This window comes from Motacilla alba, chromosome 9, assembly GCF_015832195.1.
Source record: "Motacilla alba alba isolate MOTALB_02 chromosome 9, Motacilla_alba_V1.0_pri, whole genome shotgun sequence".
NCBI lineage: Eukaryota > Metazoa > Chordata > Aves > Passeriformes > Motacillidae > Motacilla > Motacilla alba.
In genome coordinates this window covers 21,290,843-21,303,543 of record NC_052024.1, presented here as the reverse complement: position 1 = coordinate 21,303,543, position 12,701 = coordinate 21,290,843, and the positions used below count along the sequence as shown (strand labels likewise).

Genomic DNA, 12,701 nt, shown 5'->3' with positions numbered 1-12,701 from the left:
CCTGTAAAATTTAAGGACTGCTGATCTGCAGCCGGAATTTATTGCCCCAGTGCTGGGGAGGAGATTCTTTCCCTTTCAGCTCAGCTACTCAGGCTGTGCCTCTGGGTAAAATTTGCCAGTGTTGCTTCAGGATTTAGTGAAACACTTGAGCCCACTCAGTTACCTTAAATTTAATCTGATGCTCACACGTTCTGCTGGATCCAGACCTGATATCCTACCTTGAAATTCCTCAGCTCCCATAGATTTCCAGTGAAAGATAAGGACATTGAACACCTCAGAAAATTCATTGTACCTCGAAGACTTGTCCCTGCATGCGCAGTACTTGGGTTAGCTTCATCATTATCAGCTGTTTGACTCCAGAGATAGAGGGTAGTGCTTCTCAGTGATGAAAAACAAGTTGAAGTGAGGCAGAAAAACCTGTGATAAATTAGTGTGGAGAGCGTTAATGGGGCCAAATGTCCTGAGTTTATTGAATTAGGGAAGTCAAACTAATTTTAAAATTAAGCCTAGAGAGTGGGAGACTAGATACCGTTGGCACAACAGAAAAGTCCTAATGGCTGTTGTCTCAGCACATTAGGAAAACACTGTCAAAGCTCTTGCTGACAAGATGCTTTCTTAGGGATTATTAATTATATTGCATTATTAGCCAGGCATGGTATGAGAACATATTTAGCATGTTACTGAAATGCAACGACCATTTAGCTAATAAGTTTGACTCGGTCTTTTAAATTTTCTTAATGATTAGCAACTTAGTAAAACTGTAATGGTGAGAGATAAAAATAATGATTCAACAAGCTGTGTCTCAAGAACAAGTTTTAACTGGAACTTGCATGTAGCAAGGACAGATAAAGTGTACAGTTCTAATTATCAGCCTGATGGGACGAGACAAAAGTAAACATATAATCAGATTTAACTAACTCTAATGACCCTGTCCCGTGCTGGCATATGGCTAAAGTGCTCTTGTGATAGTGAAGCCCAGCTTGATCCTTTACTGCAGCCATGGGGAGGACAAAGGGCCAGCAATGCCTTACTCTGCTCATCCTGTCCCAGGCTGGAAGGAGAAAAGTCCCTTACCTTCCACATGGCAGCTGCTGCGAGGAAACAGCAGCCTGACACTCCATTTTCCTTGGGCGCCTCTGAACGCCCAGGCAGCCCTTCTGGGAAGTTCAGTGTTGTAGCTGTGGGCAGTGTTAATACTGTGGGCTTTGTTAAACTGATTTATGTGCTGCACTACAGTAACTGAACTGGGCTTTCTATTGTCATTCACCACTGACACAGGAAAACCAGGACTGACTGCTCAGTGTTGATCAATAAGGCCCCTCACTGCTGAGCTGCCAGCAGAGTCACTGATGCCCCCCAGACAACAGGACAAAACTTAGCAGAAGTTTAGGAAATAATTTCATACCCCCTGTATGATCACAGGGAACCCAGCCTGGCTGGGCTCTCAGAGCAGCAGCAAATCTGCTTTGAACCTCACTTCTCCCCAAATGCTCCTCCTGCCTTTCATGCCTACAGAGGCCCCAGCACCATGCAAGCAGAGGTGCTTCACAGTGGGGTGAAGTGGGCAGTGTGGACAGCTGGGGCCAGACACTGACACCCCTCCGGTCAGGGTCCATCCCGGCCCAAAGCCAGCTGCCACCAGCTCCAGGGTTTCCTCCAACCTTGTCTCACCTCTGGACCACCTGTTTCAAAGGGATTTAGCTGAGGGCTTGCACAGCTTTTACCACCTGTGGAGCAAATATGTCCTGCTAGGAAAATAGCTCCCATCTGGCACTGGAGGTATGTCTGAGATGTACAGAGGGGAAAAACAGCAGCACAAGCCATCACATGACATAGATGTTGTTCATCTTTTATCTAACAGACCTAGATAACAATGCTGATAGCAAGAGCCCTTTTTTTCCCTCCTTTTTGTACAATTCAGATAATCCATTATATTTAACTTACAGTAAACACAGCCAGTGGAGAGCTTCTGAGCCTGCTGTGGCCATTGGTCTCACCTGGGGGGACCTGAGTGCAGCACACAGATGGACAGCTCCGCACAGACCTGTGCCCCACCTCTGCTGCTCTCTTTTCCCCCAAGCTTGGGCTCTGGTTCCAGCAGCCCTGCATGCCCCATGTCAGACCCGGGTCACCCACCACTGCAGCACATGACAGCACTGACCCAGTTCTCCTCTAGTTAAATCCCAGCAGTCACTCCAGCAAAGCCTTTGGTGCAATCTTACTGCTTCAGTGCACACACCAGGGCCAGGCATTTCTGCCAGTTGACCTTGTGGCTACTCTTCCCATCATTTGGAATTGACCAAAGTTTGCTGTAGGGTCTTAATACCAAGACAGTAAAGTCTACAAAGGAAAAAAGTTCAGGCACATGGAAAGGAGCTTGAACCTCCCCTAAAACCAAACCCATAGCAGCAGTGTGATCCTCCTCAGCCCATCTATTTTGTGCCTTTCATTATGTTCCATCCTCTGTTACATTTTGGCCGCTGCTTCACCAGCAGCCGTGGTGAGCACACAGTGACCAAGCAATGCTGGTGTTCCATCTCTAAATAAATAATGGGTTTCTACCCTAAGAAAGTTGCTAAAAAGTAACCTGGTATCACAACAAGGAACATGCAAATCTTAAAAGTCAAAGCAGAGAGCAGGCTTTTACAATGGTTCCAAAATATGCCCCCAAAAAAGGAAGAAAAATCCTCGGAGTTTGATTCTGACACATAAAAATGTCTCATAAAGAAGCAAAAGGAGCACAAACAAGGCTGTGGAAATGGCATGACCTCCTACTTGCACACTATCTTGGCTGAAGCACACCCAGCCAGCAAAATGCTAAGTGATGCAAAATGGGGGTTAGGTAAGTGGCACCTTCCAGTTAACCTTCCAATATCCATTTCTTCTTTGGGTCATCATTAATTGTTGCTCTATGAGCAGCCTGAGCCCTTGGCTGGACCTGGAGCCCGTGGGTCTTGAGCACTGTGTGAAAGGAAGGGAAGGAAGGTGCAGATGGGGAAGGAGGTGCCCTGGCAATGGTCACACCATGGAAGGAGTGGCAGCAGGGCTCAAGTCTCCTCACATGGAGGCCAAGAGTGCCCAGACCTTTTGTGTGGTCAGTGTTGTGCTGTGCCTTGTGCTGCAGCAGTGAGAAGGAGGAGAGGAGAGGCTTCCTGGGAGGAAAGAGAGAGCTAGCTAAATAGTCTGGCTGAAATGTAGGAAAAACACCCATCAGCCCAGCCACAGTTTCTAAGATTCTCAAAAAAAATATTGCAACTGTGAATTCCGTATGAGATCAGTCAGCATTTCCGTAATGCACAGATAGCAAAGCAAGGGAAGTACATCCCAACCAGTTTGGGTGGGATCCACCATCTTCCTCTGCAGAAGCAAGAGTGAGGGTGTGTTTGCTCCACCTGTTTTCCTTAGCACCTGGGGTGATGAGTGCTGTGTGCTGGTGGCACAACTGCATGAGCAGTTGGATTTTAAAGGCACCGGGTCACTCAGCAGAATGAAGCAGAGAGATGGGGATAAAAAAGTGAAAACATGAGGCTGCAGCATCAGCCAGCCCCTCTTTCCTTCATTTCAGCTAAGAGACAGCACTGCTCAATGCTGTCAAGCAAGATCACTGTCCCACTGGGCTCTTCCAGCAGGGCATCGAGATGGCCGTGTACCGTACTCCTCCTGTCCTTTCCCTAGCTCTTCCTGCAGCCCAGTTGTCCCAAGTGTTTTAGAGTAAAATTCCAGGTTAGCACCTGTGGCTGGGAGGTGTGAACCGCAGCAGCCAGAAGGAATCTGGTGGATGGGTCCTCCTGGTCTGCCAGCTGCAAGGGTTTTGTGAAATGAGACTTTTGCCCAACATTCTCCCCATGGTGCCTGAAGGAGGTGGATGCCCAGTCCCTCCTCTGGGTGCATGGGATGTCTATGCCTCCTCGCTGCGTCGCAGGTCTTGCAGCTCAGTCATGGCTTTGGCTGAGAGCTTCTTGCGGCGGAACACAGCTGCAATCTCCTCAAAGGACTTTCCTTTTGTCTCCGGCACTTTGAAGTGTGCAAACAGGAAGAAGATGAGGAGCAGACCCGCGAAGATTGCAAACACGTATGGTCCACACAGATCCTGCAGTGGGAAAGTGAGAACGAGGAGACCACCATCAGCACCACAGGAATGGCTTCCCCTTCCTACCCTGGGTGGCTGAGCTGTGCCCAGCCAGGCTAGAGGATGGAAATCTGGGAGGCACATTCACATGGGATCGTGCCAGTCATTTATTTGTATGGTTTAAGAGATTTCTTACTGCTATGTACTGGAAACACATTCCCACGATGAAGTTGCAGGCCCAGTTGCAGAAGCCGGCGACAGCGATGGCGGCAGGGCGCGGGCCCTGGCTGAACAGTTCGGCTACGATAAACCAGGGGATGGGCCCAGGCCCCACTTCGAAGAAGATGACGAAGAGGAAGATTGCGACCATGCTGACATAGCTCATCCAGGCAAACTGGCTCTGCAAGAGGTTGGTGTCATAGTCCCAAAGTAACTCTCATTAATTATCACTAATTACTTTGTTTAGGTTTCTTTTCCATGAATTTCTTTCTATTCAGACAAAGGAGGACCAGACATGAATACTTAAGGTTTTAAACTCTTGTGCCAGGTGCTGGCTGGGCATGTGGTGCCAGCATTGCTGCCTGGAGGAGTTCACAGCCATCAGCTCAGCTGTTACTTTGAGCCCTCTCCTTGCCTGCAGCTCAGCAAAATGACACAGAATGCCACCCTTTAATAACCAGGGTGTTCAGCAAAGGAGGCCACCCCTTATTTGCTTTTTAATCGTGACAGGGGCTTGCAGCAATAGTTTGGACTGACTTTGATGGGATCTTCTCTTGTTTTCAAACCAGGGAGAAGAATTGGAGAGAAATCCTTACCAGGAGCACAAGCCCAACTGTCATGGCCACGGCGCTGACTAACATGCCCATCAAACCTGCCAGGAACAGGGACCGCCTGCCCGCCTTCTCCACCAGAAAGACCTGTAGAAACACATGCAGGAGCTCAGTGTCCAGCACCACACTCTCAGGATCAGGTCCACTAGCAATAACTAACCTGTTGCCACTGCCACACTTTTGCTCTTTTGATCTCTAGTGGTACAGATTTATGTGCTGGTTTCCAAGTGTCAGAAACTCAGAAACTCTGCTGGCAGCTGCTGGGGAGCCTGACTGAGCCAAGGGCAAGGCAAAGGCACACACACTCAGAGCCCATGCATTTCCAAGCTCTCAGGACTTCCCACTGCTCCTACACATGTATTGCTGACTGTGAACTTTCTCTCCCTTTTCTTTTTTTCTTCCAGGACCTAAAAACTTACTAGGTCTGCATTAGTTTGAAATCAGGCTTCAAAATGTAGCACAATTCAGGTCATGTCATGGGCCATTGCATTGTCCTAAGGCAGGGATAGTTGTGTAGCAGCTGCAGTCAGGATTTTTCCTCCAATCACTCCCAGACTCCTTTTGCTTTGCTGGTAGTCACAAGGCTTAGCTTGCTCCTTCTCAGCTCCTCTCGGTGGACTCCAGCTATGTCACCCAGCTTTTGACAGATACCTAAGTCTGTACCAGACACCTCACCTGACAGGGAGATGTAGGTCCCTCCAGAGGACCGTGCAGCTGTCCTGGCCTAACCATGCAGCAGCCTCTGAGGCTGCCTGATCCTTCCCCTCTGCTTGGAAGGACACCTCTGGCCAGCAGCTCCACCTTTGCTGCCATTACAACCATGATTTACACTTCCCAGAGACCGTCTCTGTTGCTGAAGGCAGTTCATGTGCTGACACGTGAAGTTGCAGGGGATGAGTCTCTGCTCCCTTCTCCCTTGCCAAGGTCCAGCCAGCTGTCAGCACTTCTGCCTTTTGATCGGGGTCTGTCATTTATTGACAAAAGCAGGTAATTTTTAAGTGCTCGTGGACAAAAGAAGCAAAGAGCAAATGCCCAAGGCTGCAAGTACCACAGCCCAGGGGATCAAGCTGCAGGGCACCCTCCATGCTGAAGAAAGGCTTCTTCCAGCTGCACACCTCTGTGCCTCATTTCAATAAACATCACATTTTGTCCTCATGGGGCCTACAATGGACTTTCTCTAAGGCAGGTTTACTCCACGATGTCCTCTCTCACACATACTGGAGTACAAATGGTTTAGGTTGAAAGGGACCTTAAAGATCATCCAATTTCAACCCTCTGTCATAGGCAGGGACACCTTCCACAAGACCAAGCCTGGTCTTGGACAGTTCAGGGATGGGGCATCTACAACCTCTCTAAGAAACCTGTGCCAGGGCCTCACCACCCCCACAGACAAGAATTTCTTTCTAATATCAAATCAAATCCTCCTCTCTGTCATTTAAAATGGTCTCCTTGTCCTAAATCTCTTGGAGCTGTGTATTTCTGCCTTGCAGCCAATCCTGCATAATGTTGGTGAAAGTTCTTTACTCCCTAAATCTCTAGAGAGATATGAAGGAAATAGGCCTGGCATTTCCTGATCTTATATTAATGGCCACATTATAAAACTAATTGCCAGCTGATAGGAATTGTGTTAATCCTCTCAGGAGAGAGACAAGTGAAGGGAAGGTCTGTGGAAACAGAACCATCCTTTTATTGCTGCAGAGCCCCGTGTAGATAGGATGAGGATAGGTGCTGGATTACTTTTATTACTGTGGAATAGCCTTTGGATATCACTCGCTCAGGTGCTATGTACATACAGAAAACAGTTTGAAAGATAACAGGTAGGAGCAGACTGGGAGCTGGTGACTTCCCAACAGAGTCCACATCCCCTGCCTTTTCCCTGGGGAAATAGGACCTGCAGAACTGCAGTCTCAAGGGCAACTTTTATTTTGGGGGGAAATGCAGAGTTTTCAGAGCTGCCCTGAACACAGTGGTGCAGTTTCCAATCACGAGGCATTTAGCAGTGCTGATCGACAGCCACAGGCTCTATGTCAAGGCTTGAATTTCCGAATTCAACTTTCCCAGGGAATGATTTTTCCCTGTAAGGTGTTCAGGGTCAGTCCTGCAACACTGCAAATCCCAGCTCCAGGACAAAATCATGTTTCAAAACCACCACCTTGTACTGTATGTGTCTTTGTAGTCCAGGGGGCAGAAGTATTTACTTACAGAGATAACAGTGAAGACCGTGTTCACCACTCCAACACCGATGGTTGCATAAACTGGTTGGTCAACTCCAGCTCTCTCAAAAATGTTTGTGGAGTAGTAAAAGATCTATCAGAACACATCAGGATGAAGGATTAGGCAACAGGGCTGTTGAAACTTTTTGTTCTCATGAGGGAAGAGTTGCACTTGCTTGGCTGAGATGTGGCGTAATTTAATTATGATTAATTTTTCAACTTTTAACGGCTTGTTATAATAATTAAAGCTGAAAATTTCATAGGAGCCTGAGGGAGTTAAAAATCCTGTTGAAATTCCCCCTTTGAGCTACTGCATTTACACATTAAATCTGTTTTCTTCTGTGTAGTCTATGTTTAATCTTAAAATCCAGATCACCAGCACTGAGCACCCAAGACAAATATCTTTGTCTGACCCAGTTTTACATTAATTTTAAAATATTCTCATTGCAATGGCTCCCATTTCTTTCTTCTCTCCAAGAATAAGGTGAATCCTTTCTGGTGAGAGTTAAGGGCAGGAGGTCAAGGGTGGCTGGTGGATGGGGTGGGCATGGCCTGGAGCCAGGTAGGCTGGGCATCCCTGTGTGCTCCTTTATGCTTCTGGGTGTCAAATGGATTTCTGGTATTCCAGGAGGTGATGCAAAAGTTGTTTAGTTAAAAACAGCTAGAAAATAGTGATTCTGGGGTGAGCGTGATGTCATTAAAGAGAGCAAACTGCTGACAAAGTTGGGTAGGGGAGAGTCATGGGAGGGCTCAGCATGGGCCTGCTGTGCCAGCTGGTTTTGTGCTGGACTCCCTCCCACACTTTTCCCCTCCTGCGCTCGCACAGCCAGCTTGGCAGGGACCCAGGAGCCCACTGCAGCCATGGGAGAGCCTTCTTCCATCCCTGCATGGCTTGGATGCAGCCAGAGCTGCCTTTTCATGCTCAGCATGGATCCCTTGAGAGACAAACATTTTGGGGAGACTCACCGCATTGATTCCTGAGAACTGCTGGGATATTTGCACCATCAGTGCCACAATGACAGCCTGCCTGTACTTGGAAGAGGTGAAAAGCTGTCTTATGGAGACTTTCTTTTCACTAGCAGCTTCTTGCTTTTCCTTTTCCATCTCTTCAATCTCTTTCATTGGATCACACTTTCCTCTAAGCCTTTTCAAATCTTAGGGGAAAAAAAAAGATTGACATTTTATTTTCAGTGGTAGGTAAGTTGTATATGTAAGGACAAGAATCTCTTTAGGCAAAACTCAAGGTAAGCCAAGGATCCAGGGTGGATCTGCTTAGTCAGGGGCAGCAGCACATCAGCTCTGCAACAGCCCTGGGATCACTCTCAAGCCCCATCCCTCAGCAGTGCTGCTTAGTCCCATGCAAATGTCTCAATAGTTTTTGATCCAGAGGCCAGTTTGTATCTCAGCAGCTCAGAGCATGAGATGGAGCAACCACAGTTACATGTGAGTCCTCAGCCAGGCTTTTTCTTCTCTGTTTTGTACTCTGTAAAGTATAAAAACAACACTAGACAAGCCCAGAATGTCTTTCTTACTTTTTTTAGCTTCCTCCACCTTGCCCAGTTTGATGTAAAGATATCGGGGGCTCTCGGGGCACAGTAAGAGCAGGAAGAACTGCAGCAGGGCAGCCACGCCAGACAGACCAAGGAGCAGGGGCCACATCTCGTCATTGCCCAGAAGAAAGTCTAGTCCAAGGATCTGGAATAATTGTGGCACATTTGAATGGATCATTTTGCACCCAAGGAAGAGAAAGCAATTGACCACTATGGTGTTTTGAAGTGACAAGCTGGGGGAAAACTAGAAGCAAATACCAACTGTTTTTCTGTATGTGTTTATTTTCTGTGCATTTATGTGCCCACCTGTTGTGTAGCTGGGACTTGTGCCATGGTGGGCAACGCTGGCATGTGGGCATGGGGGCTTTGGGCTCCCTACTTCCCTGATGAAGCCATTTTTGAGAACTTGATTATCAGGGGTCTCATGCTCAGCATCCAGCCTGACACTGATGAGATGCTGAAAAAAATTCTTCAGGGAGAGGAGAAATTGTTTGCAGAAGTATTTTTTATTTCTTGAGAAGCTGTCTTTGTTAAGACACCTCTTACTGAAGACAGGGGTTTAACCCCATTAAAGCAGATTGTTTTTCGCATTCCTTCAGTTTTGGGGTGGAATGGTGAAAAATAGCCCAGTATATCACTATGATCTTCCTATTCTCTGGAACACCCTCTCTGGATGTGTGTGTTTTCCTGCTTACCTGGCTGAAGAGGATTCCCGTGACGATTGCGAGCTGGTGCAGCGTCCCCAGCGCTCCTCGAAGGGCCGTGGGAGAGACCTCGCTGACGTACATGGGCACGAGTCCGGAGGAGAGCCCTGCACCGAGCACACGTGGCTGTCACCTCTTCTAGGCACAGCTCAGCAACCAGCAGAAACCACTTCCCAAGCGGGAAAGGAGGATGGAGCCTGCACCCCACACCCCACCAAGCCCCTGACGCCTGGCTGGGAACCACCTGCACCTTGGGAAGGTGCTGGGATGTCCCTGCATTCCGAGCCCCAAACTGGGAAGCCTTTTTACTTGAACACACACATCAGAGCACAGAGCAGGGATTACCTGCTGAAGTTAACACAGGGCGAAGAGCCTTCTTAAAACTTGCCTTGAAACCTCAGAGTGGAGTATTGTATTTGCATACCAGTAACACTATAAAGAGCTGTTATTTCCAAGCTAATTCTAATGTAATTCCCAATTATTTGCTGGCTATATCCTCTTTGTGCACCAGTGGTCCTGTGCTCTCTGTCTAGGGAACATTTTAACCAGCCTGGCTAGGGATGTGCTGTTGTAGCAGTCACCAGCAAGACCCCTCCTTGAGATACAGAGAGACCTGCTCCTTTCAGGATGTGTAAAATGAAGATATGACAGAGCCAACCCAAACACTTCTGGGAAAGATCTTGGATCAAGAAGGGCAGATGTAGGGAGAAGAGGGAAATTCTCACCTGTGAAACCCCTTCTGAACTAAAAAAAAGGATTAAAAAATATGGGAAACTCTGAACTGCAGTCCTGGACATGCTGCCAAGGAGCTGCTTTCAGTGGCTGACCCAGCGTGGACTCACCGCAGTACAGCCCCGTGACTGCTCTCCCGGAGATGATGAGGATGTGGGATGGCCCAAATTTCGCCAGCCCCATGAGGAGGTTCCCAGCAATGGAGAGGATGTTCACCACCAGCATGGCTTTCACTCTGCAAGGCAGCAGCAGCACAGCTCCTCTGGCACCTCACTCAGCCAAAGCAGCATTACAACACACAAGAGGAACTGTGAAGTCACTTAATCAGTACTACAGGGGAAAAACAATGATAGCAGGCACTGCAAGATACAGGGACCAGGGTACAATCAGAGTGGTTAAAATGGTATTATTAGTGATACTTTACATCCTGTGCAAATACCATGCAGATATCCTCCTCTTCCTTTTGCCATGGAAAGAAAAGGGGGAAAAGAAAAAAGGGGGAAACGGGGAAAGAAAAGAGCTTAATCAAGGCTGCTCATCAGCTGCTCTCTGAAATGCTCAAGTTGCAATAAAATGTCTGATTTGTAACTGAGGATTTAAAAAAGCCCAACCTCTGTGATGGTTGAAACAGTATTTTGGAAGTTGAGAGGGTTATTTTTCCTTTTTTTTCCTAAATTGCTGAAAATGACACAAATGGTATTTCTACAGGGAGGAAATGATTCTGTGGGAAAAAAAGTCAATCAGAAGGGTTTGGGCTGTGGCACAGAGTCAGAGCACACGCGAGCCTCTCACCTCCCGAGCCGGTCGCCGATCCAGCCCACGGTGAAGGAGGAGACCATGCCTCCAATGGCGAACACGGACACGGACAGGGACCAGTACATGGTGAGGATGTGTGGGGAGGTGGCGAGATCCTCGCTGATGCCAGTCGGGGGTGGGAGCGTGCCCTCTGTGCCAGCCTGGAGGAACGTGCCATCCTCCCCGGAGGCATTGCTGGAGTATCTGTCCAGGGAGACAATGCCCAGCACCCGCCCGTAGTGCGCTTCTATCACCTGTGACAGGTAAAGAGGAGAAACACCATCAGCTGAGATCTATAACCACCCCAACCCCTATTTTGGGTTTTATTCTGCCTCAGAAAAAGATTTGCAATGCAGGCTCTGCAGGGGTAAAATCTTGGGGTCGCCCAGCTCCACAGCACCCAGACCCCAGCGGGGAGGGACCACGAGGGCAGGCACAAAGCATTCCCCCTCCCAGGGCTGGGCTGAACATGGTGTTTGGATTTGGCACTCGGTTTGCTGGAGGGGTGCAGTCCCTCAGCTCAGGCACAGGGACCGTGTTGCAGTGGGGACAGCTCCATTATGTGCAGAACCCCACTCCTTTCCCTGGGGAAGTGCCAGCAGAGGGTCCTGGCTGTGTCCTCACCCCACTGCCCTGTCATGGGGGCTTTGTTCTGTGAGAGAAACTGCCTGGGAAGGGACAGAGTCCTCCTGAGGGCTTCTGCAAGGGACAAACTGGCCCTGGCAGCCCTGAAGCTGTAGTTCCTTGGTCATGCACAGCTTGAGGGGCTCAACTTACCTTTTGAGGGGCATTAATGACTCCCAGGCTGTAACCATACTGGAAGAAGCCCAACACAGCAGTGAAGACGGAGAGGACCAATGTTCCCGTGAGGTGCTGGGGCAGGAAACAAAGAACAACCTCATCATACTGTCCTAGCAGTGCCCAAAACTGGGAGAGGGCTGCATCCCACCCCTATCCCAGGGGACCCTGCTGCCCAGCTGACTGGGACAGTGGCATCCAGGGATGCTGCTGCATCCCTGGTGGTTGGCTTGCTCCAAAGGAGAGGGAAAGCTCATGGAGACAGGCAAGATCAGGCCCCCAGGGCAGAGTGGTGTTGCCCCACAATGACAGTGGAGCTCTCCCTGCTCCACTGCCCGTCCTGGCCCTGGAGCTCACGGGAGCCAAAGCTCTGCCGAGTACAGAGGTGCAAGAAGCAGCAGCAGTGTGTTGTTCCCCATCCCCATCCCTGGAGCACAAAAGCTGGGAAAAAACCACCGAAAGGGTGTTTTTCAGCAGCATTGTTTAAAGCATTTCTTCCTCCCATCACAGTTAAAGTTATCCAGTGAGCCAACAGACCTCTTAAAATAAAAAATAGCCCCATTGCCTTTTTTCCCTTTTCCCCTGTGCACAATTAATTAGTGGAGGGGATTTATTTTTTTGGTTGGTTTTGGTTTTGGCAAGGGATTGCTCAGTGCTGGGGTCCTGCAGAAATTCTAGTCATTTCACTGGAAAGTCTAGTGCAAGAATACTGGCGAGCCACGGTTACCTTCTCTGTCTGCATTTTCCTTTTCTCATCCACCCCGTGGCTCCTCCGCTCTCCTTCTGGGAACAGTCACTGTCCTGGGCTGCAGAGCAAGGTGAAGGCTTGGGCAGGGAAGGAAGGACAGCAGAGCTGGGATGGAGGCAGGAAAACGGGCTGGTGCTTGGAGAGATGGGACTATATCAACTCTGGAGTTAATGAGAAACCCAAGTCTTCCACGCATTATTTGGCCACCGCTCAGCTCAAAGCAGCCACCACCAATCCCCGTGTTTGGGACACACACGAAGCA

At 48.8% G+C, this 12,701-nt stretch overlaps 1 protein-coding gene across 1 annotated transcript; it reads right to left on the bottom strand.

Annotated features, from left to right (window-relative positions):
• Positions 1–3,898: 3,898 nt before the first annotated feature.
• Positions 3,899–12,587, bottom strand: SLC2A2 (solute carrier family 2 member 2). Its single transcript, XM_038146290.1, has 11 exons — positions 12,419–12,587; positions 11,671–11,766; positions 10,891–11,147; positions 10,209–10,333; positions 9,358–9,473; positions 8,645–8,807; positions 8,079–8,266; positions 7,102–7,206; positions 4,885–4,986; positions 4,266–4,469; positions 3,899–4,090 (listed from the first exon to the last, which is right to left on the bottom strand). The coding sequence occupies exons 1-11, from the start codon at positions 12,431–12,433 to the stop codon at positions 3,899–3,901; spliced, it is 1,563 nt and encodes a 520-aa protein (XP_038002218.1). The 5' UTR covers positions 12,434–12,587.
• Between the last annotated feature and the right edge of the window lie 114 nt (positions 12,588–12,701).